Genomic DNA, 14562 nt, shown 5'->3' with positions numbered 1-14562 from the left:
CACTAGTGGACTGGAGTTAGATGGTGTTGGGACGGTGGGTCTGTGCAGAGCACCCCACCCCCTCCCTCAAAATGCTGGGGCCTGCTGATGAGTTTGGTATTAAGCTAGGAGAGAGACGCAAAGAGAGAGAAAGACGCAAAAAGAGAGAGAGAGACGCAGAGAGAGAGAGACAGAGAGATGCAGAGAGACACAGAGAGAGAGACGGAGAGAGAGACAGACAGACGCAGAGAGAGAGAGCGATAGATAGAGAGAGAGTATCTTGACCACACTATACAGATAATGGCTTTTTCTCGTGACCTGAAGTGAACTCTGGAAGAGGTGGGAAACGTTTGAAACCACAAACAAACAAACAGTGGACATGTTTAAGTACCGTCGTGTTCCTCCGGAAAACACCAGTGCAGCTTCTGGGACGGGGTGGGAGGGTTCAAGTGTACAAGCGAGGATGCTGATTGGCTCGTTAGGCTCAGTAGTGAGAGCGCATCCTCAACAATCCCCTGGCAGGGAATCCAGAGTGCTGTTTCCCCGTGCACGCCCCTCGACCCTCGTGCACGCCCACAGGCAAGTGCGCTCAAGAGTCTTTTGGGGGCGTGGCGGAAAATAGGTAAAACAATTATTATGATCCCAACTTCCTGTTGATCCAGGAAGTCGACCCCTCCCCCATGGCACATCCCCACAGCAAGACCCGGTGACCCCCAGTGTGTGTGTGTGTGTGTGTGTGTGTGAGGCGGGGGGTCGGAGGTCGTTGAGGTCACAGGTCGGGGGGGGGGGGGGGTCATAGCGGCCGGGGCCGGTGCAGGCCGTCGATGTCGGGGGTGAGCTGGGGGCTGTGCGTGGCCTTGGTGGTGGTCCAGTCCCCCAGGGAGGCCTGTGCCGCCTTGCGGTGCGCCAGCCGGTGGGTGATGGAGAAGCCCGCGTTGCCCTCCAGCTGGGACAGCACCACCAGCACCTGCCTGCAGGGGGCGACAGAGCAGCGCCGCCTTTAACGGTGTGGGACCCCACCAGGGGGGCCGCGGCTGGGACAGGAGACCCGGGGAGGTCCTTGTGAGGCTAGGGCCCTTAAGGGTGCAGCTCATCGTCTCCTGTGCCTTTTCAGTAGTGTCTGACAGGGAACTGAGTAACCCGTGTGTGTGAATGTGTAGTCAAGTCTTCCTAAACACTCGGCTCTGTACACGTCTTCTGTTTTACTTTGTACCCTTTACACCGAACGCCATGCTGTCCAACTTAATCGAACCAAGGAAAGATTAACATGTGTACCGTTTAGTGGAAACGTCTTTCTGTGCGTGCGTGCATGTGTGTGGGGATGAGTGTGTGTGTGTGCGTGCGTACCTGTGTAGAGGCGGGACACTGTCGATGGTCTTGAGGCTGCAGCGCGTGGAGACCACGTTGAAGCTGTCTGTACAGTCACATGACACGTGCAGGAAGTACTTGGGGTGGCGATTCTCCACCACCACGATAAGCCCCGCCCACCCGTGGGTCAGGTAGTAGCAGGTCATTCCCTCACGGCCCTGAACACAGACACACACGGTCACACAACGCAGATACATAGACGGCTACACAGGGGACGGACAGACGGCTAGACAGACAGACAGACAGACAGACAGACAGACAGACAGACAGACAGACAGACAGACAGAGAACAGACAGATGGCTGGACAGACACACAGACAGACAGAAAGACAGATAGCTAGCCAGACATACAGATGGATGGACAGCCTGAGAGACAGCCTGAGAGACAGCCTGAGAGACAGACAGACAGACAGACAGACAGACAGACAGACAGACAGACAGACAGACAGACAGACAGACAGACGGTGTGTGTGTGCTCGTACCTCGTGTCTCTCCCCCTTGTTCTCGGTGAGCAGGATGATGGCGTCGGCCAGGGTGGTGGGCGTCACCTCCACCTGCTCAACCATCACCTGCCGGGAGCTGTACACCGCCAGGATGTGAGCCGGGTAGTCCTGGCCACGCCACGCCCCCCCGCTGCTGCTGCTCGCTGTGGGGCTGGACACTGCGCGCACACACACACACACACACACACACACACACGAATATACACATTTATATACAGACACACAAAAACATATATACACACGCACACAAACGTTTACACGCGCACACACACATTTATATCGAAGAACGCAATATTTAACAAATACACAAACGCACCAGACAAGCATTACACACACGTGTGTCTGTACATACAAACACACAAATGTACTGTATAGTCATACACATAAAGACACACGCAAACTCTGCCTACAAATCTCCATACATGCATACAAGAGGATAGTATTATGCAGAAGTGACAATATACCCATATTTGGGTGTGGGCGGGGCCTCACCAGGAGTGGGCGGTCCTATAGAGGCGTTCATCTGCCAGTGGTTGAAGGCACAGCAGACCACGGCGTACTCCCCGGGCTCAAGCATCACGTCGCAGCCCACAAACTTCTTGACCGCTCGCTTGCTGTGGGCTAGCAGCCGGCCTAGCGTTAGCCTGTTGGCGCCGCCGAACGAGGCGCGGAACACCATGATGCACAGGTCCAGCAGGTGGCTGTCTGCTGTGTCCGAGCGCCTGGGGTGGGGGGGGGGGGGGGGGGGCTGGGTTAGCGCGCTATGTAGCCGCTAAAGTAGCATCTGGGAGCAGGCAACGTAGCGGCTAGTTTAACAGACGGTGCACATGCTAGCTGAGCAGCTAGTTCTCTTAGTGCTCTGCATGAATAAGACAAATCAATGAAGAACTTAAAAATAAATACAAGCTTACAAAGTAACTCATTATCAAAATATGAATTAAATAAGGATGTGGGCTATATATTCAGAAAGATGTATGTAGAAGACTTGGACCCCTGTGGTTCCCCTCCCTCCCCGTTGGTCCAGCCCTGATCACCTTAAACTGGTCTCCAAGTCTCCTTCCATCCACATCATTCACAGAACTAGTGCGCTTACCTCCGGACTCAAGACTAACCTGCTCAGAGTTCACCTGGACTCTGCATAGCCCCCCTCTCCCACACACTTATTGTATGTTGTTCCCCCTTACACAGAAAAATAGCACTTAGCATTGTGTAGCATTTAATCCTTGCTATCTTTGTTGTATACGGGAAATGGGTTAACCTTTCCCCGATTGTTAGCGTTTTGCACTTGGTTCTATGAATATCTTTAGTGTACCAACAGCGATATATTGCTGTCTCTCCTTCTTCGGACAAATGTACTTATTGTAAGTCGCTTTGGATAAAAGCGTCTGCTAAATGCCCTGAATGTAAAATGTAGTGTAAACGGATGTTGAATGTTCTCCAGTCTGGAGGTGTGGGGGGATCACCTGCTGCCCTCCTGGAACAGGGCCAGCTCCAGGGCGGTCCTCTCCAGCACGGTGAGGGCGGTGACGGTGATGGGCCCGCTGGCCCGGCTGGGGAAGCATCCCTGCAGCCGCACCTCCTGCCAGTCCGAGTGGATCTTGCAGATGTCCACCGAGTCAAAGTACCTGCAGCGGGAAAACAACAGGGCTCATGTTGACGTTCACATGGACCAACATGTGGACCTGGGTTATCCTAAAGCCACTCCCAGGTCAGGCTGAGGACCCTCAGAACATACCGTCTAAAAGGCAAGACGTGTCATCACGTCTGGTCTTTTTTTCACAAGTGAAAGACAGAGGGACAGAGAGACAGAGAGAGAAGGAGAGAGAGAGAGAGAGAGAGAGAGAGAGAGTGGGAGACAGAGAGATATATTTAAGGCAACATGGTCTACTACACTACCAAGGGGTCTTAGAACATCTCAAACCCAAAAAACCGTCAGTCTCCTTGACAACAGATTCCTCCACAACGAAGCACCTCAAAAACAAGCCTCCCTGACAACAAGCCTTCTTCATAACCCATTTACTAAAGCTTTAGACAGACAGCGAGACAAGCCCAGTGACAGACAGACAGACAGGCGGATAGGCAGAGAGATAGAGTGACGGACAGGCTGACAGAAACATACACAGACAGACAAACATGCAGAGAAAGACACACACACAAAAACACGTGAACAGACAGACGGGTAGACCTACTTGATGAAGTCAGAGTACTCCATCCAGAAAACTCCCTCGCTGCTGCCGTGAGCCATCAGCTCGTTGCGAAGGTGCTGCGGCCAATCAGACCACTCGTCCGACCAGCTCCCGTTCCACGAGAACCGCCCCCATGGGTTACGTAACCGTAGCAACCTGCAAGAGCCAGAGAGATGGAGAGAAGGGGGGAAAAGGGAGAGAGACGAGGGAGGACAGAAGGAGTCAGGAAGGAAGAAAGCACGTGGTCAGGTGTTTTAAAATAACAAAGTATTCCAAGTGACGCATTGTGTGCACGTCCAATGTGCTGAAATAATGTTTACTCTAATCATTCTTTATCAAATGTGTTCATGTAATGTTTACTCTAATATTTTTCTATCAAATGTGTTGATGTAATGATTAACTCTAATCATTCTTTATCAAATGGGTTGGTGTAATGTCCAAGTCTTATCAACGTTTATCAAATGCCGACATTTCTAAATAGTGTAATGTATCACTTTATAAAACACACTAAACAATCCAGACACCAAGATGACGGCCAGGTCACGTGACCTGGGTGTGTGCGGGGGACGTTGGGGCCGGTCACCTGTATCCCTGGACGTCCCGTACGTCCAGGATGGAGTAGGCATGTCGCGGGCGCAGTCCGCTGGACTCGTAGACGACATCGTCCACCTTCATGTTGCCCCCTCCGCACGACGCGCCCATCAGGAACCTGACACACACACACGCACGCACACACACACACACACACACACACTTTGTTTAAAGGTTGGAACATAACTTGATCACTTTAGGAAAGCACAAAGGGAGGGGTAGAAGGGAGAGGGAATAGGTCAGCATCTCCGTGCGTCGTAATGCACATTAAAGCATCCGAGTGATTCTCAGTGAGTCTAATTTAGACGACTTCAAGTTTGTGATCGGGTCTTTACTGCCGGAGCTATTTACTCGGGGGGAAAAGGCCCTTTCTTTTCATTTTAGCACAAGTCTGTTTCAGCTTCCACCATTGTACACATATTAAAAGTCAGTGTAAGCTGCATTTTTTATCCAGTCTATGTGTGTCCACATGGTAGCTCCTCTGGCCACAGCGTTTTACCTGCTTCTGACTGTGGTACAGCTTCTGTGATACACTTCCAGACAGTGAATCCTGTTGGATTCTGTTTGAGTTGGGTTACTTTGTAATGCCCCTAACGTGTAGAAATATTGACCAAACGATGGCTCTATTGAGTAGTATCTGTTGAATATCCAAGATCTTTCTTAAAAGTGAAAATACATGATCAAACTATATGAAGTGCTATTGAGATGTGTTGTTACTGAATCCACCATCCAGGCGGTGCTCTACATTACGCTGAGGTTCATAACTGGAACACTGTTGCCCGGGGAAATATCTAGCGGGCAGCCACCGGGTGCTGGCTACAGACCTGTTTCAGTCCACCATATGGAACAGAGACGAACTAACGGCTGATATGTCCTGCCTTTACCAAAACACTTCAACATAATATAATATATTATTATATTCAGATCATTCATATTACACTAGAATATGTATGGAATTTTGTGGTTTGCTTGAGGAGTCATCGTTTACTCGAGTACAGTTGGCACCACTCATTTACTCCATTCAATAAATAGAACTAGGAAGGCCAAAGCCATCGGTGACTGACAGCCATCCGCCATCGGTGACTGACAGCCGTCCACCATCGGTGACTGACAGCCGCCCGCTATAGGTGACTGACAGCCGCCCGTCATCTGTGCGTGACAACCGTCCGTCATCTGTGAATGACAGCCGTCCGTCATCTGTGAGTGAAAGCCGTCCGTCATCTGTGCGTGACAGCCGTCCGTCACGTATCGGACACGTCCTCACGTGGCATTGAAAGGGCGGGACAAAAGTTGAATCCTATCTTTATGCAAATTATAGCATTCGGCCATGTGATTGGACAATTGACATTCGGAGTTCTATTGGAACCAACAGCCTCCTGTTGATCTTAAGCACTGCCACCGACCACCTGCTGAACTCCCACAAGCAGCCACCAGAGGAACGTGGGTCACGCCACACCCTGTGAGACTTTATCTGGACAGACCGGTCCTGAGACCACTGACATTTAAGACCGCTCTCCACTAATTTCTGACCAATCAGGGCACCTCTTCCCGGATTGGTCAGGGGAACCCAGCTTGGCAGTCATTCACATGCAGGCACACCGCGTTACCATAGCTCCACCACAGGGGCAGGAAGCAACATTGAGGGAGGGAGACGTTCTGTTCGCTCTTCAACTGATCTTACCAACAGCATCTTTAAGGGGCTCAAATACAAGGTTCAAACTCAAGTCTGTCTCAGGTCAAGCCTGCCCCCTCACCCAGCCTCCTTGGAGCTCAGCATTTTGGCCCAGATGAGGTCAGTGTCGATGGCCTCCTCGCGGGGGTTGGTGGAGCTGACCTGCAGCATGAGGGAGTCGCAGGGGGCCCCGGTCAGCGTGGCCAGGCCCTCGATGGCCCTCCCCGCCTGCAGGGCGTAGTACGACCCGTGGAGCTTGGCCAGCGCCTTCTCGATCAGAGCCACCCACAGCTGCTTCCTCTGGGCCTGCGGGACACACCCGTCACTCCACTGGTCGGGCTACCGGTGCACTGGTGTAACTGGTTATACTGCGGTACCGCTGTGTGCTGCCCGCCTACCTGAGAGAAGAGCAGGTAGCCGTAGTCGTCGCAGGGCAGCATGTCGTCCACCAGGACGGTGGTCCAGGTGCCGTCCTTGCACAGCCTCACCTGGTAGGCCCCCTGGGGACACAGGCTCCGCGTGATCATGACCCGCTCCACCAGCTCAGGGCGCTCTGCCAGCACCGCCAGGGCACTCAGGAACCTGGAGGGAGGGGGGGGGGGGGCAGAGAGGAGGGAGAGCTTACACACACACGGACATCCAGAGAGGACGGAAAACTTACACACACACACGTAAGGACATGCAGAGAGGAGGGAGAGCTTACACACACACACGGACATCCAGAGAGGATGTGGGGGGAGAGAGAGAGAGCGGGTGAGGGAAAGAGAGGGAAGGGAGAGATAGGGAATGGGTGAGGGAGAGAGGGAGGGGGAAGAGGAGAGATCCACCTCGCCCACCTCCTCCCTATCTACACACCCCACTGGGCTCCTCGCTCCCTCCCACCAGGTGAGAACACTGGGGAGGGCCCTCTGGGGGAGGGGCCCTCTGGGGGAGGGGCCCTCTGGGGTAGGGGCCCTGTAGTGCAGGGGCCGGAAGGGCGATGGACCAGTCTCCCTGACCCCATTCACTGAAGACCCCTCCGGCCCCCGAGGCACAGCTCAAGCCGCGTCTCGTTGAAGTGTGTGTCCTCACCAGCAGTTTCCCAGCAGGCCTTGCAGGATATCGGAGGGGCGCGGCGTCCGGAACACAGACCACTTCACTCCTCTGTCTTTGAAGTTGCTGCAGTTGATCTCGTGTGGGCGGAGCCACTTTTTGATTCGCTGCTGGACGCTGTCACTCTCAGGGAAGCCCACTGAGCTCGGACCGGGGGGGAAGCTGTCGTCCACAAAGTTCACCACGTTCTGGAGGAGAGACAGAGGGACGATATGAATATGAAGGACACACACACACACACACACACACACACACACACACACACACACACACACACACACACACACACACACACACACACACACACACACACACACACACACACACACACACACACACACAGGGAGCATGCTAGCAGTTAGCCAGCCCAGCTTAGAGGATCCAGCCAGTCTCTGGGCCTCATCACACTGTGCCTCAGTGCCCCTGGCACCGGGAGCCAACATGGCCGCCGCTGGCCTGGGCAGATCCACTAAAGAGGGCATTTAAGGGATCAAGATACGCTATCCGACACCCAGAGCTGCCCTGGAACCGCTTGGAGCAGAACCACCAGGCCCTGGTCCGGGTGTCGGACTGGACCCGGTCCAGGACAGCGAGGGGAGGCAGATTGATCATTGTACCCATGAATAAATAAACAGGACCCCTGTATGAAGGAACCTAATCCTGTGTCCTTGGCACACACAGAGCTACCAGTGCCAGGCTAACAGGACTCCGGACTACACACTGGCTAGCCATTGCAGGGTGGTGCTCTCGGACTTCTTAAGTCCCCTGGTGCCAACTGGACCACTACGTTTGCAATAGGTTGGAGATCATTCATTCATGTTCATCTCTACAGACCTCCCTGCTTTTTGCCCTCCATTCATTTCTCTATGTCTTGCCATTTCTTTCTTTATAGTCTTTACAAATGGCTCTCTATCTCCCTCTCTCTACAGTCTGTGCGAATGTCTCTCTCCCGCTCTCTCTCGCTGGAAGAAGTCGATGTTGGTTGTCTTCGCTACAGCAGGGACGATAATTGCCGCAGCTCTCAGGCTAAAAATACAGCAGCCTCAAGTTCACCTCACACACACACACACACACACACACACACACGCACACACACGCACGCACGCAATGATGCTGTGGTGCTACCCTGCGGGTGTGTTTATGAGGAGGGGGAAAGAGGGGTCTCTCTCTCTCTCTCTCTCTCTCTCTCTCTCTCTCTCTCTCTCTCTCTCTCTCTCTCTCTCTCTCTCTCTCTCTCTCTCTCTCTCTCTCTCTCTCTCTCTCTCTCTCTCTCTCTCTCTCTCTCTCTCTCTCTCTCTCTCTCTCTCTCTCTCTCTCTCTCTCTCCCCCCCCCAGCCTAGATATTGATAAGCGATGCTGGGGGATCATCCAGGTTCGTCGCTCGTCGTATAGTGTAAACGCACTGTGAATTCTAATCCATGGGATGAGTACTATAAAGTGCCATACCGTCAGTAATGGATTATGGAGGTGAAGGTGCGTCTATAGATCTACAAACTTAGCATTTTACAATACTTCTGCAATAGGAAGGAGCAGTGTAGTGTGTGAATGTATATTTTCATATGTGTGTATATATATATACACACAAACTATAAATTACATAGGAGAGCATCATCTTTACTATAACCATCCTGGGATCAAATCTTCCAGTCATGTTCTGAGAACCAATCAGGGGTCAGTAGACGACGGGGAAAGGCTGTGAAGAGTAACTTGAGCACGACGCCACAGAAACACTGCTACTAATACCGCTCTGCTAATATGAAGGATGCCATCTATTTTTCAGCCGAGCGGCAGAGAGTGACAGACCACTGGGTTGCCAAGGGCAACAGTAGAACCGGCCCCAAACTGCCGAGAGTCAGGCCAATGAGAAGCCTTAACAAGACAAGGTGACCTCCCTGACCCCGCCCCCTGACCAGCTTCCAGCGCTGACGCGGTCTGACGCCGTGGGTCTCCTCGTGGGTGAAAGGTCCTCACAGAGATCACTGGATCAATCTATAGCTAAATATAAGCCTTTCATTAACGCCGTCTCTCTTTAGCCTTCGAACTGCTGAGAGAAAGATCATCGTTTTTGACCTGAATTATAATCATTCGACTATTTTTTTAAGCTGCACTTAATGAAAGTTTTCCTTCGGATCAGATGAGATGTCATCAGGTGTGCCCGAGGCAGTGAGGTGTGGAGTCCACACAGGGTCATCTTCAGCTGAGGACGCTGTCAACACCACCGACTGCTGCTCCTCCTGGGTGTGGGACACGTTCTTCCTATGGGTTCACCTTCCTGCTCTCAAAACAACTCGCAGGCTAAGAGAAGCTCCAGGTGGGGATTATGGCTAACACAGGCTATGCTAACTAAAGCAAACATCCGTAAACAGCTTTTCTTGGCAGGCTGTCGTACACAGACAGGCCGAGAGGGCGGGCGAACCGCCAACCTCTTCACACAAACCGGCTACGACGCCTTAAGCATGCGTGTGAGGACACATTGTACAACATTCTCAGGGTGATGTAATTCTAGAATGAATATGCCGTTGCAGGTGTGCCATTACCCTGCAGGTGTGCAGTATTTGGAAGGTTCTTTTTACAAAATGTGTGCGCTAAGGAATAGTTGGAAGAGCCAACTGCTTTTCCAACGGCAAGATACTTTGTTTGTTTGACTTCTTCTTTTTGTTGTTGTCCCCAGGTTCTGTGTTGTGAAAAGTTCTTCCTTACCAGCCAAACCAAAAAACGATTTCCCCTCGCTATTGGATCCTGGTTGCATCATGTATCAAAGTTCCTGGCCTCACCACTACACTATCATAGGCTCAAGGAGGCTAAAGGGAGGAAGTCAGGCAGCAACGTTCTGTTTCTGTTCACAGTCTGCTACCAAATGTGGGGGGAAAGCTAAGGATCTGTATTCTGTCTTATAAAAACATTATGATTTATGACACGATATTAGCCATTTACCGACTATGGAGTCAGTAGACATAGTTAATAGTACTGCTGATCCCAGGCTTAACCATCAAAGAAAGAGTTCAGAAGCCTGGCGCCATATCACTCTCGTGGGACTTCAAAAACTGGGAATCCGTCATACTATTAAACCCTTAGGCTCACGATATTCCCCAAGATCGATCATCTCCAAGAAACATGACTTAACTCACGTGAGTGAACACCTCCTCCCCTCGTCTCATGGAGACCCTCTCCCACCAAGCCCATCGGGGCAGTGGTCCCGGCTTGGAGAGGGTCATGTGCCAAACCTTCATCTTCAGAACGGGCCCATGAGCACACAACACGCATCACACCGGGGGAAAGGCAACGCCTTCAAAGAGCCGTTGCCTTGACGCCCCTTACCTCCTGACAGAAGCTGACGATGTTCTCCCAGAGCTCTTTGGCCTCGCCCTCGTCGTTGCGGCGCCGCGCCTCCACGTGCATGCTCTCCCGCCTCTTCAGCGGCTTGGCCACCTTGCGCAGCGTCAGGTACTGCTGCGGCGTGTGGCACGCCACACAGTTCTTGGCGGGGCCGGCGTTCAGCAGCGTGCAGGCCGGACACGCCCACTGCCCCGCCTTCTCCAGAGAGGAGGAGGAGGAGGAGGAGGAGGAGGAGGAGGCAGGGGGGAAGGCGCGGGCCTGTTTCCTTGCCTTGTGCCCAGAGGTGGAGGACGAGGGGGCGCTGGAGCAGGAACAGGCGGAGCCGCCGGCCCCCGTCGGGGGCCCGTGGAGGGGGCAGCAGCGCGGGGCCCCGGCCTCGCGGTCCACGAAGCCGTGCAGCTTGGAGGAGCCGCAGGCCGAGCACTGAGCCGCCCCCGTGGGGTTGTGGAGGGTGCACTTGGAGCAGGCCCAGGTGCTGAAGTCCGGGCTGGAGGGGCTGGCCGGGGTGAAGCGCACCGCCTCGCAGCCCACCAGGTCGATGAGGTCCGCGCCCCCCCGAGAGCCGCGGCACCCCTCGCACTTGGACGCCCCGCCGGGGTTGGGCAGCGCGCAGCCGGGGCACTTCCAGGTGGAGGACGAAGAGGAGGAGGAGGAGGAGGAGGGGTGGGGGGGGGCTGTGGGCTGCTGGGGGAGGGGGTCTCCCTCCTCCAGCACGCTGAGCCGCTTGCCCGGGTAGGGGGGCTCCTGGGGCTGGGCCTGGTGTTTGGGTTTGGTCCTCAGCTGGGGGCAGGGCTGGGGGGCCGCGGGGGCGCCTAAGGGGGAGGTGGGGCTGGGGGAGCCGCCGGGGTTGGGGGGCCGCCCGCTGGGGGGCACCTCCCTGCGGCTGCGCGGCACGGGGTTGTTCTGGAGGGAGGAGAAGGGGGCGAAGGGGGAGGCGAGGGCCGGGGGCGGGGCCTCCGCCGCGTCACAGGGCGGCGGCGGCGGCGGCGGCGGCGGCGGCGGCGGCGGCGAGTCGTCCGTGAGGTCCACGAGCGGCGGGGCGGCGGCGGGCGGGACGGGGAACCCCAGCAGCAGGGGGGCGTGCACCTCCGGGACCACCAGGGCCTCGGGGGGGATCTTGGGCAGCGAGAGCTTGCGGGGGCCGCCGCACGCCGAGCACGACAGCGCCACCGCCGTGTTGTGCAGCGTGCAGCGCGGACACGCCCACCCGGCGCCCTCGGGCCGCCGGGGCCCCGCCTCCCGCTCGGGGGGCGGGGCCTGCTGGCCGCAGGGCTCCAGCAGGACGGGGGCGTGGCCGGAGGGCTCCACCGCCGCCGGGGGCGGCGCGCCGTTCACCACCGCCGTGGGGGCGGGGGGCGAGGGGGAGGAGCTGACGGGGGCGGAGCCGCACACGGAGCACGCCCCGGAGCCCGGGGGGTTCTTCAGGGTGCAGCGGGGGCAGGCCCAGCGCGGCTCCTCGCCGCTGCTCAGCCGCAGGATGTGGTTGAGGTCGGGCTTCTGGCGCGGCGCCTCGCAGATGGAGCAGCGGGGGGCTCCGCCCGCGTTGAGGAAGGTGCAGCGGCCGCAGGACCACTCGCCGCCCTGCACCACCGTCGCCATGGAGCCCGGGGAATGGGAGTGGCTAGAGGAGAGGGGGGCGGGGTTACTAAACATTATCTCCCTCCCTTTAGAAGGCATCGATAGGTGCTGACATTTGTTAATATACAGAAATACAAATGCATATATAATAGACATATATTTGATATCATATATGTATAGTCCTCATTTAAAAAAACATGAACTCTTTCCACCATAGAAAAGGTGCAGGTTTTTGATGTTGCATACCACCCTTATGAACAAGAACAGAGCTGAGCCTGCTGGCCCAACTTTAAAGATTAATTTAAAGATATTTAACTAATTTTAATGTAATGTTAATATCCTGTGACTAACCCCTTAATACCGACTTCACCGATTTTACAAGCAAGAAATCATTTAGAAAACGACTACATCTCAATTGTGAGCCCAGACCCCAGTGAAGGAAGGACAGACGATGTGATTTGACAGACAGAATGGAGACACACAAAACTAGAGAACAATGAAGGAACTGGAGACAAACGCACCCCACGGGGAGAATCAAGAGAGCATTACAGAGAGCGAGAGAGAGTGAGCGCAAGAGCGAGTGAGAGGGAGAGAGAGACACAGCAAGAGAGAGCGAGAGAAAGCGAGAGAGAGCGAGAGAGAGAGCGAGACAGAGAGTGAGACGGAGCGAAAGAGAGAGCGAGACAGAGCGAGAGAGAGAGCGAAAGAGAGCGAAAGAGAGAGCGAGAGAGACAGAGCCAGAGAGAGGGCGAGACAGAGCGGGAGAGAGAGAGATTAGTGAGTGCAGGGAGTTCAGGTCTGCCTCCTGGGTTTACGAGGGCAGTACAGTCAGGGACTAGAGGAGGAGCAGAGGGGAGAGAAGAGCAGGGTGGGGGAGAGGAGAGAGAGGAGATAAGTGGAGGGGGGGATGTTAGAGGAGAGAAGAGGAAACAAGAGAGGTCGGAAGAGAGAGGAGAAGGGAACATTAGAGGAGGAACCAGAAAGACACCAGAGGAGGAGAGGAAAGGAGGCTTGAGAGTTGAGACTACAGCAGGTCAAATAGAGGTTGCATCAATCAAAACCTAAGACAGCTCTTCTAAAAAATGATGACAAATTTACATTATTAATCATTCCCATAAATTCACAATGATTTCAAAGTACCAAAATACATAAAAATAAATTTAAAAAAGGGAAGGACTTTCTTTGCCGGAGCTCTCTTGCCCATTCCTACAACTCATCAGCCAATGGTAACGAGGCCAAGACAACTGTGACAACTGGATCTGCAAACACAGGGTTTCTGTTCTGCAGAGCAGACTGGCAGCTAACCCTTAGCCCTCCCATATATCTGTTCAAACCACCCCTTTCTCTAAGAGATTACCAAAAAATAAACTATTACTAGACTATAACTAGCTAACTAACAAGCTAGCTCAGCCAACAAAAATACTTGCTACCTATCTAACTTAGTAGCTACCAAACAACCTACCTACCAAACTAGTAAGCCAACTAACTCATTAAGAAGCCAACTACCTAGCTTTCTAGCCAATTAGCTAGATATTTAGTAAGTCAACTAGCTAGCTACCCAAATAGCTCGACTGCTTGCTTGTTGGCTACCTAACTAGCTAGGGAGACAACAAACCAGCTAGCCAACTAACTAGCCGGTTAGCGAACCAACACTGTGCATCAGTGCAGAAATCTTTTAATGCTGAATCAACCCAAGGGCTACAGAAAGGTGTCACACACACACCTCTGGGTCCTAAGCTCCACTTTGTATCCCCGTGCTGTGCTTGCTGCCTACAGACTTTATGCCCAGATAATTGCCCTTAGTTCAATTCCGTTAAACCCTTTCTAAACTGGCCCGGCACAAGGACCCTGGAGAGAACTCTCCAAGACCTCCTCTACTCCTCTGTCCTCCCCCTGAGAGGTGAGGGGGGGGCGAGAGAGAGCATGAGAGCGAACTAGTCTTAATGTGATGTTGCGTGTTGTGTGTCTCTTTGTGTGGCAAGTCATTAGGGAGGGCTTTGCTAGCGCATCGGATACAGCCAATCATGGAATTACATGGCCAACAAAATGAGGCAGGGCTTTCTCTGTCCCTGCTTGACCCTGTACTACCCCCTCCGTCAGCCCTCCCGGGCAGGGCAGGGCAGGGCAGGGCAGGGCAGGGCAGGGCAGGGCAGGGCAGGGTTGGAGAGGAGTTCACCTACACTCATCCATATCTTTTTTTCTTTTTCAGTTAGCACAATCACGTGTCATCAGTGGGGATGACACGCGTCATCAGTGG

At 54.0% G+C, this 14562-nt stretch overlaps 1 protein-coding gene across 1 annotated transcript in view; it reads right to left on the bottom strand.

Annotated features, from left to right (window-relative positions):
* Positions 1-636: 636 nt before the first annotated feature.
* Positions 637-14562, bottom strand: part of capn15 (calpain 15) — a 34324-nt gene continuing 20398 nt past the window's right edge. Inside the window, exons 2-12 of the mRNA XM_079757015.1 lie at positions 10710-12348; positions 7371-7579; positions 6698-6881; positions 6382-6605; positions 4620-4745; positions 4040-4192; positions 3314-3475; positions 2343-2572; positions 1830-2008; positions 1327-1505; positions 637-950 (exon numbers count right to left, since the gene is read on the bottom strand). Of these exons, the coding sequence (XP_079613141.1) occupies positions 773-950; positions 1327-1505; positions 1830-2008; positions 2343-2572; positions 3314-3475; positions 4040-4192; positions 4620-4745; positions 6382-6605; positions 6698-6881; positions 7371-7579; positions 10710-12326 (3441 nt within the window). The 5' untranslated portion in view covers positions 12327-12348 and the 3' untranslated portion in view covers positions 637-772. The remainder of the gene's footprint in view (positions 951-1326; positions 1506-1829; positions 2009-2342; positions 2573-3313; positions 3476-4039; positions 4193-4619; positions 4746-6381; positions 6606-6697; positions 6882-7370; positions 7580-10709; positions 12349-14562) is intronic.

Source organism: Pollachius pollachius (genome assembly GCF_949987615.1).
Source record: "Pollachius pollachius genome assembly, chromosome: 19".
Taxonomy (NCBI): Eukaryota; Metazoa; Chordata; class Actinopteri; order Gadiformes; family Gadidae; genus Pollachius; species Pollachius pollachius.
This window is presented reverse-complemented; position numbering and strand designations above follow the sequence as displayed.